This window comes from Pongo abelii, chromosome 20 (assembly GCF_028885655.2).
Source record: "Pongo abelii isolate AG06213 chromosome 20, NHGRI_mPonAbe1-v2.0_pri, whole genome shotgun sequence".
NCBI lineage: Eukaryota > Metazoa > Chordata > Mammalia > Primates > Hominidae > Pongo > Pongo abelii.
Window position 1 is genome coordinate 21,128,657 of NC_072005.2, and position 21,688 is coordinate 21,150,344.

Below are 21,688 nucleotides of genomic sequence, written 5' to 3' on the forward strand. Positions count from 1 at the left end.
TTACCAATGCCTCGCAGCTACCCAGAGCAAAATATTTCAGTGTGATAAATATGTAAAAGTCATTCATAAATTTTCAAATTCAAACAGACCTAAGATAAGACATACTAAAAAGAAACCTTTCAAATGTAGAGAATGTGGCAAATCATTTCGCATGATTTCATGCCTAACTGAACATAGCAGAATTCATACTAGAGTAAATTTCTACAAATGTGAAGAATGTGGAAAAGCCTTTAACTGGTCCTCAACCCTTACTAAACATAAGAGAATTCATACGGGAGAGAAACCCTACAAATGTGAAGAATGTGGTAAAGCCTTTAACCAGTCCTCAAACCTTATTAAACATAAGAAAATTCATACTGGAGAGAAACCCTACAAATGTGAAGAATGTGGCAAAACTTTTAACCGATCCTCAACTCTTACTACCCATAAGATAATTCATACTGGAGAGAAACCCTACAAATGTAAAGAATGTGGTAAAGCTTTTAACCGATCTTCAACCCTTACTACCCATAGAAAAATTCATACTGGAGAGAAACCCTACAAATGTGAAAAATGTGGCAAAGCCTTTAAGCAGTCCTCAAACCTTACTACACATAAGATAATTCATACCGGAGAGAAACCCTACAAATGTAAAAAATGTGGAAAAGCCTTTAACCAGTCTGCACACCTTACTACCCATGAGATAATTCATACTGGAGAGAAACCCTACAAATGTGAAAAATGCGGAAAAGCCTTTAATCATTTCTCACACCTAACTACACATAAGATAATTCATACTGGAGAGAAACCCTACAAATGTAAAGAATGTGGCAAAGCTTTTAAACACTCTTCAACCCTTACTAAACATAAGATAATTCATACTGGAGAGAAGCCCTACAAATGTAAAGAATGTGGAAAAGCTTTTAACCAATCCTCAAAACTTACTGAACATAAGAAAATTCATACTGGAGAGAAACCCTATGAATGTGAAAAATGTGGCAAAGCTTTTAACCAGTCCTCAAATCTTACTAGACATAAGAAAAGTCATACTGAAGAGAAACCTTACAAATGTGAAGAATGTGGCAAAGGTTTTAAATGGCCCTCAACCCTTACTATCCATAAGATAATTCATACTGGAGAGAAACCATACAAATGTGAAGAATGTGGCAAAGCTTTTAACCAGTCCTCAAAACTTACTAAACATAAGAAAATTCATACTGGAGAGAAACCCTACACATGTGAAGAATGTGGCAAAGCCTTTAACCAGTCCTCAAACCTTACTAAACATAAGAGAATTCATACTGGAGAAAAACCTTACAAATGTGAAGAATGTGACAAAGCTTTTAAATGGTCTTCAGTCCTTACTAAACATAAGATAATTCATACCGGAGAAAAATTACAAATGTGAAAATTAGCGCAAAGCTTTTAACCAATTCACAAGTCTTACTAAACATAAGAAAATTTATACTGGAGAGAAACTCTACTAACCTGAAAGAAGTGACAATAATTTTGACAACACCTCAAACTTATAAGCATGAAAGTAATCATACTGGTGAGAAATTCTAAAAATGTGAAGAATGTGGCAAGTCTTTAAATGGTTGTCACACTTTATTTTAGGTAAGATAATTCATACTGGAACAAACTACAAGTGCAAACAATGTGGCAAAACTTAATTTATGCTCACACCTTATTGCACAGAAAAGAATTTTTAGTTGAGAAAAATTATACAAATATAAAGAATGTGGAAAAGCCATTAATATCTACTTACATGTTACTCAGCATCAGAAAGTACTTAATAAAAGCATTATAAATGCAATTACTGTCAAAAGAGCATTCAGAAAATATAAGCCTTTAATGTGAAAAAGAGTAATCATTTTGAAGGCAAACATTGCAAATTTAAAGAGGGTTGTAGTACCTTTACTTGTACCACAAATCTTATTATACAGATTTTGTACTAGAGGAAACCCCTGAAGCAGTCGCTTAAACTTTGTTTAACATCAGAGAATTTTTTTTTTTTCTTTTTTGAGACGGAGTTTCGCTCTTGTTATCAAGGCTAGAGTGCTATGGTGTGAACTCGGCTCGCCGCAACCACCACCTCCTGGGTTCAAACAATTCTCCTGCTTCAGCCTCCCGAGTAACTGGGAGTACAGGCATGTGCCACCAAGCCTGGATAATTTTGTATTTTTGGAAGAGACGGGGTTTCTCCAGGTTGGTAAGGCTGGTCTCAAACTCCTGACCTCAGGTGATCTGCCCGCCTCAGCCTCCCAAAGTGCTGGGATTACAGGCATGAGCCCCCACACCTGGCCAACATCAGAGAATTTATATTTGAGAAAAACCCTGCAAATGTAACAAATTTTGAAAAACCTTTTCAAAAACTACAGCTTAAAAAGCAGCAGAGGATTCATACTAAAATATATTTTTGCAGATGCAGTAGATATAAAAATATATTTAATCCAAAATTAAGTTCATGTAAATATCAGAGGGTTCACAGTAGAAATATCTAAGGTGCTGGCACTTCAGACACTACACTAAATCAGAGTGGTGGGTATAGAAAATAATCCAAAACTAAATTTGGTGGATATATTATTTGTATGTAACTTTAAAAGAAGTAGGACATTTTTTGCAGAGTTTTAATTACATTCAAAGTATACTTTTTTCCTTAAAAATATTACAGGTTTTTTGAAAAACAAATAATCATGTAATTCAACTTTCAAATTACTTCATGCTGTTTCTTCTTCACTGCTATTATATTCACATGTGAAAGCATGTGATCAGTGGTTGCTACATCAAAGATATGAGTTTTTTTATTAGGTGGTCATTATTTATGACCTTTTCTATTAAAGAATAAGAACATTAGGCTGGGCGCATTGTCTCACACCTGTAATCCCAGCACTTTGGGAAGCCGAGACAGGCAGATCATGAGGTCAGGAGTTCGAGACCAGCCTGGCCAATATGGTGAAACCCCATCTACTAAAAACTACAAAAATTAGCTGTGCACTGTGGCGCGCACCTGTAATCCCAGCTACTCGGGAAGCTGAGGCAGGAGAATCACTTGAACCCAAAAGGCGGAGGTTGCAGTGAGCCGAGGGCACGCCCTGGGCAACAGAGCAAGACTCCGTCTCAAAAAAAAAAAAAACAAAAAAGTACACCATTCTTATGTATGCTCCAGCCTGGGTGACAGGGTGAGACTCCATCTCAAAAACAAAAAAGAATAAGAACATTAAAATGTAAGATGCATGATGAAACTCTAAGTGGTGGGGCTCTTTGTGGTTAACATAATCATTGAGTGATATATGAGGTAGTTGTTCAGAGTAATATTCTGCATTATAGTGAATGAAAAACATTTTTAATTTTAGCTAAAATTAGTAATATATTATTTTACTAATTATAGTTCTATGTAATAAAATGCAGTACATTTTTAAATTTTCAGATTACATTTAAACTTAGTTTTTTAATTAAACTTTTTTTAACATATTATGACCATTGTGCATTCAATGATGTTTTACGATGCCACTAAGTTTAACCTATCTACCTTACTCAAGAATGTAGTTAAAAGATGGTTACACTGTGTAATTTGGTAACATAATGAACTAACATCTCTTTTGCCAGTGGCTTTAAACTGCAAATAGGTTAAAGAATATTGTTCTTGTAGGTAAAATTTTTATTCGTTTTTCTTATATGAACTTATTTTTTTTTTTTAATTTTGGTGGGTACATAGTATGTGTATATATTTATGCCATATATAGAATATTTTGATACAGGCATATAATATGTAACAATCACATCAGGGTAAGTGAAGTATCCATCACCTCCAGCATTTACCCTTTGTATTACAAACCTATTCTACACATTTAGTTATTTTGAAATGTGCAATTGTTATTGGTTACAGTAACCAATTTGCATGGAATGTCTACTTCCTTCTGGCCACTTTGGCAAGTGGCAAGATTTTGGTCATAATTTTATTTTATGGTCATAATAAGAATTGTATAGAAGTATTAATAAAATCCATACATTTCTGAATTCTGAATAAACATTTAAAAATTTGTTAATATTTTTCTTTAAACCTGGCTTCTCTGCCTGCAAACACATACAGACTCTTAATTTTTATTTACAGAGGTAAATATACACATATTACTCTAAAGATAAACCTTAGGGGTAAGAAAATTATAAAGTCTGTGTGTTTTTGTGCATATGAATTTGTACCTATATTCAGAAGAAAAGAGCAATATTGGAACAAAACAAATCATCTTAATAAGGTAACTAATTGGCTGTGTGCAGTGTCTCATGCCTGTAATCCCATTACTTTGGGAGGCTGAGGCGGGTGGATCACCTGAGGTCCAGAGTTCGAGATCAGCCTGACCAATATAGTGAAACCTCATCTCTACTAAAAATACAAAAATTACCTGGGTATGGTGGTGTGCACCTCTAGTCCCAGTTAGGAGGCTGAGAGAGGAGAATTGCTTGAACCCAGGATGCGGAGGTTGCAGTGAACTGAGATTATGCCACTGCACTCCAGCCTGGGTGAAAGAGTAAGACTCATCTCAAAAAAATAATAATAAGGTAACTAGTTTACTAGAAAACTGAATACCTCAAAAATGCTGAAAACAAATGTATACTCTCTGCTTTGTGTTATTGTAATATCTTATGGCTTATGGTTAAGAATCTTCCCATGCAAATATTTTGTTTTGACTTGGCTGGTACTCATGTTGGACCTATAATTTTCTTGTTTTTTATAATTTTTTTATAGTTTCTGAGGCATTATTATGTGAGCTTGTCAGGGATTATAATGCTTTTATAAAATTTAGTAGTGCACACAAAATAATGTTTAGATGTTATTCCAAAATTAGTGTATCGTTATATTTTATTTTGTTAGAACATTTCATTTGTTCTTTTAATTGGAGAACTCTAAACCTGCTTTAGTTGTTGTTCTTTTCACTTTTTATAATTGAAATAACTATATTTATTTATTGAGCCAATTTTTTTTCCGGTAAGTACTAAGGATGCTTTATAAGTCATGAGGATGTTTTTATATATAAATGTAGCAAACAAACATGACAGTGCCTGCTGTGTAATAGATGCTGCATAACAAGCTATAAATATTCCTGCTGAAGTTAGTTTGTAACTTCAAGTCAGAGATGGAAAATATCAATGGTGAAAAAATAATATTGATTCTTCATGTTAAGAAGACATTTTTTCCAGGCTACAAAGCTGACTCTTGCTGAATTTAAAGAGAAATTCTGCTTCCTTTATTTTCTAAGTATCTTTTGTTTTACTATGTGTATTCCAGCTATGTATGCATCACAGCCCTTTTCTTTCTTTTTCTGTATTATATCTGTGGTTTTCTCATTGTTGTCTTTATGCCATGTCATTTTACATGGTACTTTGTAAGTTTTGATGAGAAAGTTGGTATTTTTTTAAATGTACTAAAAAATTAGTTTTAACTGGAGAGTTTGCTTATCAATACAACTTTCAGATCAGTTAATTAAGATAAAAGGCATTCAGTATCCACAGGTGAGAGGAATAAGTCAGTTAGTGTTCTTTTTTTCTGCTTGTAAAAGAAAAAAATCTTACACAAAGTGTGGCAAATATTTGCTAAAAAATATATCTCAGAAATTAAATTTTTAAGAGAGCTAATGGTAAGTGAAATTTTTTAAATTTAATTTTCTATGATATAGCACAACTTAACATTTCCATGCAGAATCTTCTATTTTTAAGTGTGAATGTTAAAGTTTGTAAAATAATAAGATGACCTCTGTGGATTTAAAATTTGGAATAATATTTCTTTTTTATATTGATATTACAATTTGAAAAAATTTCTCAGTCTTATATAATTTTTTTAGTGGGTGAAGTTCAGTCTAGAGTTTCTATTCTTAGTCACATAACTGTAGCCAACTTCTTGATCATTTTCTCTGGAAAATGTGGAGATCATGGCGGCTTTTGGATTGAAACATATCCTATTAGTTTGCTCACAGACTTGTTTAGTGTGTTCGAAGAGTGGCCAGTCATGAGACCAAATGTTTTTATGCAGTTATTATCTGTAATAAATAAATATTTATTCTGTAAGATATGAATTTTGAAATGTGTATACATTGTCAGATGTTTAATTCTAGGTAATTAAGGCTTTACCTCACATAGTTAACATTTTCTGTGGTGAGAGCAAGTGACATAGTCTTAGCACTTTTCAAAAATACATTATTATGAACTATAGTCACCATACTGTACAAAAAATCTTTTGAAATTATTTCTCCTATTCAGGTATAATTATGTATTTTTTGACTGACATCTTTCCAAACCCCCCTTCTAAATACCTTGGTATCTGGTGGTCACCATTTTACTTTCTACTTCGATGAGATTACGTTTTTTTAGGATCCATTTGTACTAAAATTACAAAATAATCCTTCTGGGCCGGGTGCGGTGGTTCACGTCTGTAATCCCAGCTCTTTGGGAGGCCAAGGCGGGCAGATCACAAAGTCAGGAGTTTGAGACCAGCACGGCCAATGTGATGAAACCCCATCTACTAAAAATACAAACATTAGCTGGGCATGGTGGCGGGCGCCTGTAGTCCCAGCTGAGGCAGGAGAATCACTTGAACCTGGGAGGCGGAAGTTGCAATAAGCCGAGATTGTGCCACTGCGCTCCAGCCTGGGCGACAGAGCAAGACTCCGTCACAAAAATAATAATAATCTTTATGTGCCTGACTTATTTCAGGTAATGTAATGTCCTCCAGGTTCATCAATCCGACTGAAAATAATAGAATTTTCTTTTTTGAAGATAAGTAGTATTCCATTGTTTACATATATCATACTTTTTTTTTTTTTCTTTTTGAGACGGAGTCTTGCTCTGTAGCCCAGGCTGGAGTGCAGTGGTGCGATCTCGGCTCACTGCAACCTCCCCCCAGCTAACTTTTATATTTTTAGTAGAGATGAGTTTTCACCATATTGGCCAAGCTGGTCTTGAACTCCTGACAAGTGATCCACCCGCCTTGGCCTCCCAAAGTGCTGAGATTACAGGCATGAGCCACTGCACCCAGCCTACTATATTGTCTTTATTTACTCATTCGATGTTGAACTGTTGACTCTTATGTTTTGACAATTGTAAAGAGTGTTGCAAACAACATAGAAGTGCAAACGTTTTTTTACTCTGATTTTATTTGTTTTGGATATATGTCCAATATTACAATTGCTGTGTTATAGTTTTATTTTAAATTTTTTGAGACTTCTCTATTATTTATTTATTTTTGTTTGTTTGTTTTGAGATGGAGTTTCACTCTTGTTGCCAGGCTGGAGTGCAATGGCGTGATCTCAGCTTACTGCAACCTCTGCCTCCCAGGTTCAAGCGATTCTCCTCCCTCAGCCTCCCCAGTAGCTGGGATCACAGGCATGTGCTACTACGCTTGGCTAATTTTGTATTTTTAGTAGAGACAGAGTTTCTCCATGTTGGTCAGGCTGGTCTCGAACTCCGAACCTCAGGTGATCCACCTGCCTCAGCTTCCCAAGGTGCTGGGATTACAGGCATGAGCCACTTTGCCCAGCCTATTTTGTTTTTTATAATGTCTGTTCTCATTTACATTCAAGCAAACAATGTGCAAGCATTCTTTTTTTTCTTTTTCTTTTTTTTTTTTTTTTTTTGAGATGGAGTCTCGCTCTGTCACCCAGGCTGGAGTGCAGTGGTGCAATCTCGGCTCACTGCAAGCTCCACCTCCCAGGTTCACGCCATTCTCTTGCCTCAGCCTCCCGAGTAGCTGGGACTACAGGCACCCGCCACCACGCCCAGCTAATTTTTTGTATTTTTAGTAGGGGTTTCACCGTGTTAGCCAAGATGGTCTCAATCTCCTGACCTTGTGATCTACCCACCTCAGCCTCCCAAAGTGCTGGGATTACAGGCGTGAGCACCCGGCCCCCAAGCATTCCTTTATCTTCACACCTTTACTAATTTTTTTTTTTTAAATAAGAGTTATTCTAACAGAAGTGAGTTGATATCATAGTTTTTTTTTTTGTTTTTTTTTTTTTTTGCTTTGCTTTTCCTGGTAATAATTGATATTGAGTATTTTTTATATCTCTTGCCTGTAAGTGTGTCTTTTTTGAAAAATATTTAAGCTCAACTCATTTTTAATATTGTTTGTTTTTATTCTATAATTGAGTTTCTTATATATTTTAATATTAAACCCTTGTCACATGTATAATTTGCACATATTTTCTCCCATTTTTTAGTCTTCTCATCCTGTTGATTGTATCAGATTCTGTGCAGCAACTTTTTAATTTGAATTAATCTGACTCCTCTATTTTTTCTTTGGTTCCCTGGGATTCTGAGGTTACATTTTAGAAAGTCACTGCCCAGACCAATGTTATGGGGCTTTCACTGTGTATTTTTTTTAGTAGTTTCAGAGTTTCAAGCCTTACATTTAAATATCTAATTTATTTTAAGTTGATTTTTATATATGGTGTGAGATGAGGGTCTCATTTTATTGCTCTGCATGTGGCTATAAAGTTTTCTCAACACCATCTATTGAAGATACTGTCATTTCCCTAAAAGATTGTCACCTGTTAATATAATCAGCTGTAAGTACATGAATATATTTCTCATTTCTCTCTTCTGCTCCATTGGCCTATGTGTCTTTTTTTATTGAAGTACCATACTGTTTTGGTTACTATAGCTTTGTAGCATATTTCAAAGCCAGGTAGGGTAATAGGTTCAGGCTTTTTTGTTTTGTTTGATTGCTTTTGCTACTCAGGGTCTTCTGTGGTACCATATAAATTTTAAATATATATTTCTTAATTCCTATGAAGTTTGTTGCTGGTATTTTGATAGAAGTTGCATTATATTTGTAGATCATTTTGTATAATGCAGATATTTAACAATATTAATGCCAATTCATAAATATTTTTCAATTGTGTATTAATTATTACTTTAATATTCTTTAGATTATAATGTAAGGTTTCAACTTTTTGGTTACATTTATCTCAAAGTATAGTTACCACAGTTATTGTAGATAGGATTGTTTTTTAATTTTATTTTGAGATAGTTAATTGTTTACAAAAATGCTACTGACTTCTGCATGTGGATTTTTTATTCTGTAAATTTAATGAATTTGTTTATTAGTTTCTAGTAGTTCTTAGTAAAGTCTCAGGCTTTTCTATACTTAAGATTATGTCTTCTACAAATAGTAATAATTTAACTTCTTTTTCCAATCTGGATGCCTTTGATTTTATTCTCTAATTTCTCTGTCTCGGACATTTCGTACTATGTTTAGCAAGACTGAAGAAAATGGGCATCCTTGTCTTGTTCTAGCTTTCAGAGTAAAAGTTTACCTTTTCCCTGTTTAGTATGCTGTTTCCTATGCACTTTTTTGTTATATGTGGCATTTATTGGCTTCAGGTGCATTTGTCCTATACTTAATTTTTTTCAGAGATTTATCATTAGGGAATGTGTCAAACTTTTGTTCTGCATCTATTTAAATGTTAAAGTTGTGAAATCACAACTAACTCGACATAAATACAAAACATCCTCAGAGACTACTATGAACATCTCCATGCATGCAAACTAAAAAATTTACAGAAAATAAACTCCTGAATACACACAACCTCTCAAGATTGAACCAGAAAGAAGCAAAAATCTTGAACACAGCAAAAATAATAAAATGTATAATGAAATTATACATTTAGCAATAGAAATTATACATTATATTTTACATTATACATTATAATTATACATTATAGTAATAGAAATCATTCATTAGTAATAGAAATATATACATTGGTAATAGAAAACCCACAAACCATGAATACCCCTAGATCAGATGAATTCACAGCTAAATTCTACCACATATACAAAGATGAGGCCGTACTAATCCTCTGAATGTACTCCAAAAATCAAGGTGGGATTTCTTCCTAACTGTTTATATAAAACCAGTATCACCTTGATACCAAAATCTAGTGAAGACAAAACAACAACAACAAAAACTATAGGCCAATATTTTGGGTGATCATTAAAACAAAAATTCTCCATAAAATACTAGCAAGTTGAGTTCATAATCAAATCAAAAAGTTATTTTACCACAATCATGGGAGCTTTACTTCATGAATGCAAGGATGTTTCACCATATACAAGACAATAAATGTGATTCATCAAGTAAAGATGATTAAAAGCAAACATGACTATCACAATAGATACAGAAAAAGCATTCAAAAAATCCAATATTTATAAAAATATTCTCAACAAACTAGGTATTAAAGAAATATCTCAAAATAGTAAAGCCATCTGTGACAAATCTTCAGCTGAAATAATACTGAACAGGCAAAAGCTGGATGAACTCTCCATACGAATAAAAATAAGACAAGAATATCCACTGTAAACACCTGCATTCAACATAGTTCTGGAAGTCCTAGCTAGAGCAATTAAACAAGATAAAGAAATAAAAGGGATCTAAATAAGAAAAGAGAAAGTCAAATTATTCTCACAGATGATATAATTCTCTACCTGGGAAACTTTGGAGAGGTCACAAAAAGACCCCTAAGCCTAAAAAGTGACTTAAGCAAAGTCTCAGGATACAAAATTAACATACACAAATGAGTAGCATTTCTGTACATGAATAACACTCAAGCTGAGAAAAAAATGAAAAACACAGTTCTGGTCAGCAACAAAGCCTGAGTCCTGTCCTCTCGCTCTCCTCCCTGGACAGCATGAGCTTCACCATTCTCTCCACCTTCTTCACCAACTACCGGTCCCTGGGCTCTGTCCAGGTGCCTGGCCGGTCAGCAGCACAGCCATCATCTATGCAGGCATGGGGTTTCTAGTTCCAGGATCTCTGTGTCCTGCCTCACTGCTTCCGAGGCGGCATGGGGTCCAGGGGCCTGTCTGCAGGGATAGCCGGGAGTCTGACAGGAATGGGAGGCATCCAGAATGAGAAGACCGTGCAAATCCTGAACTACTCCCTGATTTCCTACTTGGACAGAGTGAGGAGCCTGAGGACCGAGAACCAGAAGGTGGAGAGCAAAACCCGGGAGCACCTGGAGAAGATGGGACCCCAGGTCAGAGACAAGCCATTACTTCAAGGCCATCAAGGACCTGAGGGCTCAGATCTTCACAAATACTGTGGACAATGCCCACATCATTCTGCAGATCAACAATGTCCGTTGTGGGGAAAAGAAAGAGATCAGATTGTTACTGTGTCTATGTAGAAAAGCAAGATATAAGAAACTCCATTTTGATCTGTACTAAGAAAAATTGCTTCTGCTTTGAGATGCTGTTAACCTGTAACTTTAGCCCCAACCCTGTGCTCACAGAAACATGTGCTGTAATGAATCAAAGTTTAATGGATTTAGGGCTGTGCAGGATGTGCCTTGTTAACAATATGTTTGCAGGTAGTATGCTTAGTAAAAGTCATCACCATTCTCCATTCTGGATTAACCAGGGACACGATGCACTGTGGAAAGCTGCCGTGACCTCTGCCCAAGAAAGCCTGGGTATTGTCCAAGGTTTCCCCCCACTGAGACAGCCTGAGATATGGCCTCATGGGAAAGGAAAGACCTTACCATCCCCCAGCCTGACACCTGTAAAAGATCTGTGCTGAGGAGGAGTACTGAAAGAGGGAGGCCTCTTTGCAGTTGAGATGAGAGGAAGGTATCTGTCTCCTGCTCGTCCCTGGGAATGGAATGTCTCAGTGTAAAGCTGGCCATTCTCATTTGTTCTCTTCTGAGATAGGAGACAACCGCCTTGTGGCTGGAGGCAAGATATGCTGGCAGCAGTACTGCTCTGTTGCTGTTTGCTACACTGAGATGTTTGGGTAAAGAGAAACATAAATCTAGCCTATGTGCACATCTGGACACAGTACTTTTCCATGAACTTATAACAGCTTCCTTTGCTCACATGTTTCCCTGCTGACTTTCTCCCCACCTGCTGCCCTGCTACACTCCCCTCACTAAGATAGTGAAAATAATGATCAATAAATACTGAGGGAACTCAGAGGCTGGCGCTGGTGCGGGTCCTCCGTATGCTGAGCACCTGTCCCCTGGGCCCACTGTTCTTTCTCTATACTTTGTCTCTGTGTCGTATTTCTTTTCTCTGTCTCTCATCCCACCTGATGAGAAATACCCACAGGTGTGGAGGGGCTGGCCCCCTTCAGTCCGTCTTGCTGCTGATGACTTTAGAGCCAAGTGTGAGACAGAGCTGGCTGTGTGCCAGTCTGTGGAGAGCGACATCCATGGGCTTCGCAAAGTCACTGATGACACCAATGTCACTCGGTTGCAGTTGGAGACAGAGATCAAGGCTCTCAGGGAGGAACTGCTCTTTATGAAGAAGAACCACAAAGAGGAAGTAAAAGGACTACAAGCCCAGGTTGACAGCTCTGGGTTGACCAGGGAGGTAGTTGCCCCCAAAGCTTGGGACCTTGCCAAGATCATGGCAGACATCCAGGCCCAATACGACGAGCTGGCTCTGAAGAACCGAGAGGAGCTGGACAAGTACCAGTCTCAGCAGATTGAGGAGAGCACTGTAGTGGTCACCACGCAGTCCACCAAGGTTGTAGCTGCTGAGATGATGCTCACAGAGCTTAGATGTACAGTCCAGTCCTTGAAGATTGACCTGGACTCAATGAGAAATCTGAAGGGCAGCTTGGAGAACAGCCTGAGGGAGGTGGAGGCATGTTAAGCCCTGCAGATGGAGCAGATCAACAGGATCCTGCTGCACTTGGAGTCAGAGCTGGCACAGACCCGGGCAGAGGGGCAGTGCCAGGCCCAGGAGTACAAGGCCCCGCTGAACATCAAAGTCAAGCAGGAGGCTGAGATCGCCACCTACCGCTGCCTGCTGGAAGATGGCGAGGACTTCAATCTTGGTGATGCCCTGGACAGCAGCAACTCCAAGCAAACCATCCAAAAGACCACCACCCACCAGATAGTGGATGGCAAAGTGGTGTCTGAGACTAACAACACCAAAGTTCTGAGACATTAAGCCAGCAGAAGCAGGGTACCCTTTGGGGAGCAGGAGGCCAATAAAAAGTTCAGAGGTAAAAAATAAAAGAACAGAATTCTATTTAGGATAGCCACAAACAAAAAACAACATACTTAGGAATACATTAAATGAAGGAGGTAAAATATCTCAACAAAGAAAACAAAAAAAACACTGCTGAAAGAAATCAGACAAAACACAAATACATGGAAAAGCATTTCATGCTCATGAATTTGAAAATTTCATATAATTAAAATGTCCATGCCACTTAAAGCAACCTGCAGATTTTTATTCCTATCAAACTGTCAGTGCCATTTTTGTAGAAATAGGGAAAAAAGCTATTCTAAAATTTATATGGAAGAATAAAAAAAGCCAGAATAGCCAAGACAACATTAAACAAACAAACAAAATAAAATCTGGAGGCCTCAAATTACCTGACTTCTAACTGTGCTACAAGCTACAGTAATCAGTATAACATGGTTCTGGTACAAAAATACACATACAGACTATATTGGTCCATTTTTATGCTGCTAATAAAGACACACCTGAGACTGGGTAATTTATAAAAGAAAGGTTTAATTGACACAGTTCCATATGACTGGGGAGGCCTCACATTCATGATGAAAGCCAAAGGGAAAGCAAGACATGGCAGCAGGCAAGAGCAAGCATGTGCAGAAGAACTCCCTTTTATAAAACCATCAGATCTTAAGAGACTTATTCCCAACCCAGAGAACAGCATGGGAAAACCCCACCCCCATGATTTAATCACCTCCCACCCAGACCCTCCAATGACGTGTAGGGATTATTACAATTCAAGGTGAGATTTGGATGGGGAAATAAAAAGAAAATAACTCCCTATCTAATAAATGATACGGGGAAAACTCGTTGGTCATATGCAGGAGAAGAAAAAAACTCCACCTCTCACCATATAAATAATATATCTCAATATAGTTTAAAGACTTAACTGTGAGACTTCAAGCTATTAAAACCCTAGAAGAACATGTAGAAAGTACTCTTCTAGACACAGGGCTCTAGAAAAAAAATTATAACTAACACCTTAGAAGTTAATGCAACAAAAATGAAAACATGTTGAGGTTGTGGAGAAAAGAGAATCTGTATACACTGTTGGTGGAAATGCAAATTAATTCAGCCCCTGTAGAACACAGTTTGAAGATTTCTCAAATAACTAAAAATAGAATTGCTATTTGGCCCATTAATCAAATTAATGGGTATATACCCAAAGAAAAAGAAATTATTTTACCAGAAAGACACAGGCACTCACATGTTTACTGCAGCACTATTCACCATAAAAAAAGACAGAATTAAAGTAGGTACCCATGAATCTTAGATTCATGTTCTTTGTTAATTTGCTTAGAATAAAGGCCTTCTGCCAGCTTGGAGGACAGCCTGAGGGAGGTGGAAGCCCACTACGCCCTGCAGATGGAGCAGCTCAACGGGATCCTGCTGCACCTGTAGTCAGAGTTGGCACAGACCCAGGCCCAGGAGTACAAGGCCCTGCTGAACATCAAAGTCAAGCAGGAGGCTGAGATCGCCAACTACCTCTGCCTGCTGGAAGATGGTGAGGATTTCAATCTTGGTGATGCCCTGGACAGAAGCAACTCCATGCAAACCATCAAAAAGACCACTACCCACCAGAGAATGGATGGCAAAGTGCTGTCTGAGACCAACGACACCAAATTCTGAGACATTAAGCCAGCAGAAGCAGGGTACTCTTTGGGGAGCAGGAGGCCGATAAAAAGTTCAAAGGTCAAAAAAAAAAAAAGAATAAAGGCCTTCTGCTGCATCCATGTTGCTTCAAAGAACATCTTTTTCTGTGGTTTCTTAGTATTGCACTGTATATAAGTATTTCAGATACTGCATGTTCTCACTTATAATTGGGTGCTAAACATTGGGTGAACATGGAAACAATAAATGCTGGGAGTTCTTAAAAAAAATGCCAAGGTACACTGCTTGGACAATGGAATTATTAAGTGCCCAAACTTCAACATCATGCAGTATACTTATGTTACAAATCTGCCCACATACCCCCATGAATCCAAAATAAAAATAATAAAATGCTTTGTGGTATAATGGCATGTTATATTTCTCCAGTTCTGGGTTAATAGTTGAAATTAGGAGTGAAAGACACAGAATTATGTCCATTTTGAGTATAGAGGTGAATGTTTTTATACCAGGTCGCCCCACGTTTTATGAGCTAATATCTCTGAAAGCCCTTGGTTTATAGCCCAAAAAGTGTCTTATCCCCAAGTATGCAACTAAAATAAATGGCTATATCTTTATATTGTATTTATTAACTGTACACTAGATTATAATTTGTTACTCTACTCTTTTTGGGGAAAAAGTAGTTTAATCACATTTCTCTTTTAGAATAAACCATTTTTGAAAATGTCAGGCTGTGAAAATCATGTTAAATTCCTAAATTAGGAAAATAATTTTTTTTTTTTTTTTTGGCGGAGTCTGGCTCTGTCACCCAGGCTTGAGTGCAGTGGCGTGAACTCAGCTCACTGCAACCTCTGCCTCCCAGGTTCAAGCAATTCTCCTGCCTCAGCCCTCTGAGTAGCTGGGATTACAGGCATCTGCCACCATGCTCAGTTAATTTTTGTATTTGTAGTAGGGATGGGGTTTTGCCATGTTGGCCAGGCTGGTCTCGAACTCCTGACCTCAGGTGATCTGTCTGCCTCGGCCTCCCAAAGTGCTGGAATTACAGGTGTGAGCCACTCCGCCTGGCAAGAAAACATTTTTTTTAAGCATAAAAGTCTTATGATCATAGACCAAAAATAATGAAGTACACAGTATGGGTTATTTATGACCACACTGCTGCAACCACTCTATCACAACCATTCTGGTGAAAATAATAATAATAATAATGGATTAGAATGTATTTTTAGAATACCTTTCTGATTCTATTGCAGTGTTAAATTCTTGTCTTTATTATTTGTCATATAGAAGTCTGTACTTCAACAAAAGATGCCAAGAATTTCAAGTTAATATCCTCACACATATATTCTCACTAGAAGGGCACTGGTGTATTTGCAATCGAGGTGTAGCATTTCTGGCTTTGCTTGTGCTACTTTGATTGTCTAAAATAGAAAGACAGGAAGTAAAGTGGAGTCAGCCATGACATATTGAGTTTCTACAGCAACAACATCTGAATTCTTGTGTTATGTCAACCAGAAGTAATGACAGTATTTTATTTTATTTTGTTTTATTTATTTATTTATTTAGAGACAGAGTTTCACTCTTGTTGCCCAGGCTGGAGTGCAATGGCGTGATCTTGACTCACCACAACCTCCACTTCCCAGGTTCAAGTGATTCTCCTGCCTCAGTTGCCTGAGTAGCTGGGATTACAGGCATGCGCCTCCACACCAGGCTAATTTTGTATTTTTAGTAGAGATGGGGTTTCTCCATGTTGGTCAGGCTGGTCTCAAACTCCCGGCCCCAGGTTATCTGCCCACCTCGGCCTCCCAAGGTGCTGGGATTACAGGGGTGAGCCACCGCACCTGGCCACATGACAGTATTTTAAAACTAAAAAAAAAAGAAATTGATACATTATATTTTTAATAGTTTTTCAATAGTTTATAAAAATTTATAGTTTTTGAAAGATATAAGTTAAACAACTTGAACATGCAGATAACTGTTTCATCTGGATATTGTTAATTATTTTTATTTTATTATTTATTTATTTATTTATTTTGAGACTGTGAAGTCTCGCTCTGCTGCCCAGGCTGGAGTGCAATGGCACAGTCTTGGCTCACTGCAACCTCTGCCTCCCAGGTTCAAGTGATTCTCCTTCTTCAGCCTCCTGAGTAGGTGGGACTACAGGCACACGTCACCATGCCTGGCTAATTTTGTATTTTTGGTAGAGACAGGGTTTCACCATGTTGGCCAGGCTGGTATTGGACTCTTGACCTCAGATGATTCACCTGCCTTGGCCTCCCAAAGTGTTGGGATTACAGGCATAAGCCACTGCATCTGGCCTGTTATTTTACTGTATTTATTTTAAAAATTGTAATTCATTTATCCTGAATATATCACTGGGCCCAGAACCTAGGTGATGTGACTCTCCTGCATTATCTCTGCGCATAAGTGAGATTATTAAATATACCTGGGCCCATATAGGTAAACAGATGCTACAATGACTCATATACCTGGACAACAGCCAAGAGAAAAGATTTCGACTCTCATAGGTTGGCTTACAACAATGGATAAGGTCCTGGGTCTCCTACTTGTACCAAAGTCAAAGAGAATGACAACATTCACACATATCATACAAATTCCTCAAGTGGCACCGAAAGTGTCAACAGGGCCAACCATGCTGAAGAGACTGTGACCCCCCCATGTACACCCAGGTGACTGTAAGGATTGTCACCCTTCCAGATGGACACAGACCACTGTTGAGGTTTTGAATGTCACACCAAGAGTGAGTCAAAGGTTGGATCTGTGACTCTCACACATGGATCTAGTCCACAGGTGGAATAATGGCTCTTGGACCTCAGGTGGAATTGGGGCTCTCATGCAGGGATTCAGTCCAGCATCGAGACTGCTTTGCATTCTTGGACCCAACCCACAGGAGAGATTGGCTCTCATACATAACCTGGGACATGTGCAGGACTGTAAATGTCATCCCTGGACCTTTCTGCGGGTGAAATTGTGACAGATATTTTTGCCCAGAATCTGAATGATTTGACTCTTCTGCCTGGGCCAAGCCCACAAATGTGATTGTGACACATACTCAGGCCAAGCACCTAGGTTATGTGACTCTGCTGCCTGAGCCCTGCCCTCAAGGGAATTGTGATGTATCATTGAACCCAGGACCTAGGTGATGTGGCTCTGCTCTCCTGCCTAGGCCCTGCCTACAGAGAAAATTGTGACATATTCCTTGACCCAGCACCCAGATAATGTGATTCTCCTGCCTATGCACTGCCTACACAGGGCATTGTGACATATCGCTGGGCCCAGCAACCATGTGATGTGAATCTCCTCTCTGCCTGAGCCCTGCCCTAAGGATTGTAAAATATTGCTGGGCTCAGCACCCAGGTAATGTAACCCTCTTGCTTTAGCACTGCCCAAAGGAGAAATTGTGACATCTGTCTGGGCCAATCTTCTAGATGATGTGAATCTCCTCTCCTGCCCCCTCCCTGCTCTGGGACTGTGACACATTACTGGACTCAGCACCTAGGTGATGTGACTCTCCTGTCTAGGACCTGCCCAATTGGTGACTGTGACATGTCACTGGGCCTAGAACCTAGGTAATGTGACTCCTCTTTTGCCAGGCCCCTGACCACAGGTTGCATTGTGACATATCACTGGGCCCAGCACCCAGATGTTACTCTTCTTCTGCCTGGGTTTGTTCACAGATGGGATTGTGACATGTGCCTGGGCCCAGCATCTAGGTGGTGTTAGTCTCTTCTCCTGCTTAATACCTGCCCTCGGTACTGGGCAAGGCAATATGTCACAATGCCCCCTGAGATCAAGGCCCAGGCAAAAAAGTCACATCACCTGTGTGCTGTGCCCAGTGATGGGTCACAGTGTCCCTTGGGGAACAGAGTTCAGGAAGGAGAGTCACATCACCTACATGCTGTGTCTAGTGATATATCACTTTCCTGCCTAGGCTCTGCCCACAGAAGGCTTTGTGACAGATCTATAGGCCTATAATCTAGGTCATTTCACTTATTTTGGGGGGCCTTATGCACAAAAGATTGTGACATATTTCTGGGCACAGTATACAGGTGAGATGACACTCCTGCCTGGGCCTGGCCCACAGAAGGAATTATATCACCGATTCCATCACCTAGGTGAGGTAACTCACCTCTCCTGCCTGGGCCCTGCCTACAGGAGGAATTGTGACAAAACACTGGGCCCAGCACCTAGGTGATGTGACTCTTTTGCCTTGTTCCTTCCCGCAGGTGAGAGTGTGACATACCTGGGCTCAACTCACAGCTGTGAAAATAACTCATTCTTGTACCCAGCCAATAGGAGAGATTTTGATTCTCATAGATACCTTTAGGGCAACTGGTAAGGTCCTGGGTCTCCTACTTTTATGAAGATAACAGAGGATTATGACACTCACACATATCATATAAAGCCCTTGAGTGGTTCAGAGAGTGTCAGAACACAGGAGCAGGGCACAGTGGCTCATGCCTGTAATCCCAGCACTTTGGGAGGCCGAGGCAAGCAGATCACCTGAGGTCAGGAGTTTGAGACCAGCCTGGCCTACATGGCGAAACCCCGTCTCTACTAAAAATACAAAAATTAGCCAGGTGTGGTGGTGCATGACTGTAATCCCAGCTACTCGGGAAGCTGAGGCAGGAGAATCACTTGAACCTGGGAGGCGGAGGTTGCAGTGAGCCAAGATTGCGCCATTGCACTCCAGCCTGGGTGACAGAGCAAGACTCTGTCTCAAAAAACAAAAACAAAAACACAGCACTCAGATGAGATTATGACTCTCATATTCACACTCAGCTGCCAGAATTGTCACCCTCAAACATGGACACAACCCACTGGTGAGGTCCTGGATCTCAGAGGAGTACACAGTTGGAATTGTGACTGTCATACGTAGGCCTGGCCACAGGTGTGATGCTGACTCATTTCTGGACACAGCACACAGGGACAATGATGACTTTCATACCTGAACCCAGCTAATAGGAGAGATGTTGACTCTTGTACCTAGGGCAATGAGTAAGATCCTGGCTCCATACCAGCACAAATTTCCAGAGCAGATAGCAACTGTCTCGCACACTGTATAAAGCCCTTGGGTTATACAGAGAGTTTCATAACATGGCCCAGCACACAGAAGCGACTGTGACTCTCATATGCACACCCAGCCAACAGTAAGGATTGTCACCCTCTCATAAACCCACCCCGCTGTTGAAGTTCTTAATCTCACACCTGGATTCAGTCAAAAGTTGAAATTGTGGCTCTCCTATGTGAATCTTTTCCACAGGTTGGATAATGACTCTCAGACCAGGATTCAGAACACTGGTGAGGCTGTGACTCCTTTGCTGAAACACAGTCCCCTGCAGGCAGGATTGGGGATCTTATGCACAAATCCAGCTAACCCTTGAGACTTTGACTCATGTACTTGGACCAAACTCACAGGCATTGACTCTCATGCCTGAAGCCAGGACATGTGTGGGATTGTTAAGCTCTTCTCCGGACCTTTCCACAGATGTGGTTGTGACATATACCTTTGCCTAGCACCTGAGTGAGGTGCCTCTCCTGCCCGGGTCCAGCTCCTAAACAGGATTGTGAGATATACCTGGACCCAAGCTCTCAGGTGATGTGACTCTCCTGCCTGGGCCCTGTCATAATGGGGGATTTTGCCATACTGCTGGATGTAGTATCTAGGTGATGTGAGTCTCCTTTCCTATCTCGGCTCTACTCGTATGGGAGATTGTGACACATCGCTGAGCCCAGCACCCAGGTGATGTAACTCTGCTGCCTGGGCCCTGCCCACACAGGGCATTATGGTATATTGCTGGGCCCAACACCCAGTAATGTGACTCTTTTCTGGGCCTTGTCCTAAGGGTGCATGGTGATATATCACTGGATCTAGCACACAGGTGATGTAAATCTCCTGCCTGGGTCTTGCCCATAGGAGATATTGTAACATATCGCTGGGCTCAGCACTCAGGTGATACACCTCTCCTGCCAGGGCTCTGCCCACAGTGGGGATTGCGACATATTACAAGGGCCAACAGCTATGTGATGTGTCTCCTTTTCTTACTTGGTCCTACCCTCAAAGAAGATTGTAACTTATTGCTGGGCCAAGGACCCAGGTGATGGGACACTTCTTCCTGGGCCCTGCCCACACAGGAAATTGTAACATATTTCTGGGCTCAGAACTAAGGTGGTATAATTATTTTGCCTCAGCTTTGCCCACAAAAAGGATTGTGACATATTCCTGGCCCAGTGTCCAGGTTATGCGACTCTCTTGCCCCATCTCTGCCTACATGTGGGATTGTGACATATCAGTGGGCCCAGAACCAAGGTGATGTGAGTCTCCTGTCTGTGCCCTGCCCACAGGGGAGATTGTGACATATTGGTGGGCTCAGCATCCAAGTGATGTGAGTGTCTTGCTTGGATTTTACCCAAAGAGAGTATTGTGATACACCTGTGGATGCGACTTTTCTGCTTGATCCCTGCCCACATTTGAAATTGGGGCTTACACGTGTTTCCATCACCTAGGTGATATATCTCTCCTTCCTGGTCCCTGTCCAAAGGGAGGATTGTAACATACACCTGCTTCCAGCACCTAGGTAATGTGACTTTCCTGCCTGGGCCCCACCTCCAGGTAATTGTGACATATACCTGAACCCGTCTTCTGAGTTGTGTTGCTCTTCCTCCTGGGTCCCGCCTAGAGGGTAGATTGTGGCATGTACCTGGGTCCAGCACCTAGGTGATGTTACACTTTGCCTGGACCTAAAACACAAAAAAGATTCTGACAGATTTCTTAGCTCAGCACCTAAGATATGTGACTCCGCTGCCTAGGCTAAAGCCACAAGTGGGATTACATAAAACTGGGCCAAGTACTGAGGTGATTTGAACCTTTTTTAGGTCAAGTTCTCAGGGGGACTGACATATACCTGGGCTCAGGAATTAAGGTGATGTGGCTGTCCTGCATGGGCCCAATCCACAGAGAAGATTGTGACATATACCTGGGCCCAGCCCATAGGTCATGAGAATCTCTCACCTAGGTCAAGGCCAAAAATGGGATAGTGACATACAGTTGAACCAAGCACCTGTG

The 21,688-nt window shown here is 39.9% G+C and overlaps 1 protein-coding gene, 1 long non-coding RNA gene and 1 pseudogene across 2 annotated transcripts in view; 2 read left to right on the forward strand and 1 right to left on the reverse strand.

Annotated features, from left to right (window-relative positions):
* The window catches only part of LOC129051817 (zinc finger protein 729-like), a 54,291-nt gene extending 50,269 nt beyond the window's left edge, over nt 1-4,022 (forward strand). The window contains 1 exon segment of the mRNA XM_063720002.1: nt 216-4,022. Within this exon segment, the coding sequence (XP_063576072.1) occupies nt 216-1,387 (1,172 nt within the window). The 3' untranslated portion in view covers nt 1,388-4,022.
* Nucleotides 4,023-7,615: 3,593 nt separating this feature from the next.
* LOC134760697 (keratin, type I cytoskeletal 18-like) lies at nt 7,616-15,258 on the forward strand (annotated as a pseudogene).
* A 907-nt stretch (nt 15,259-16,165) lies between these two features.
* On the reverse strand, nt 16,166-21,688 carry LOC129051937 (uncharacterized). The gene is made up of 3 exons (XR_008516505.2): nt 21,528-21,688; nt 21,253-21,363; nt 16,166-16,467 (listed from the first exon to the last, which is right to left on the reverse strand). It is a non-coding gene; the product is annotated as an uncharacterized LOC129051937 (long non-coding RNA).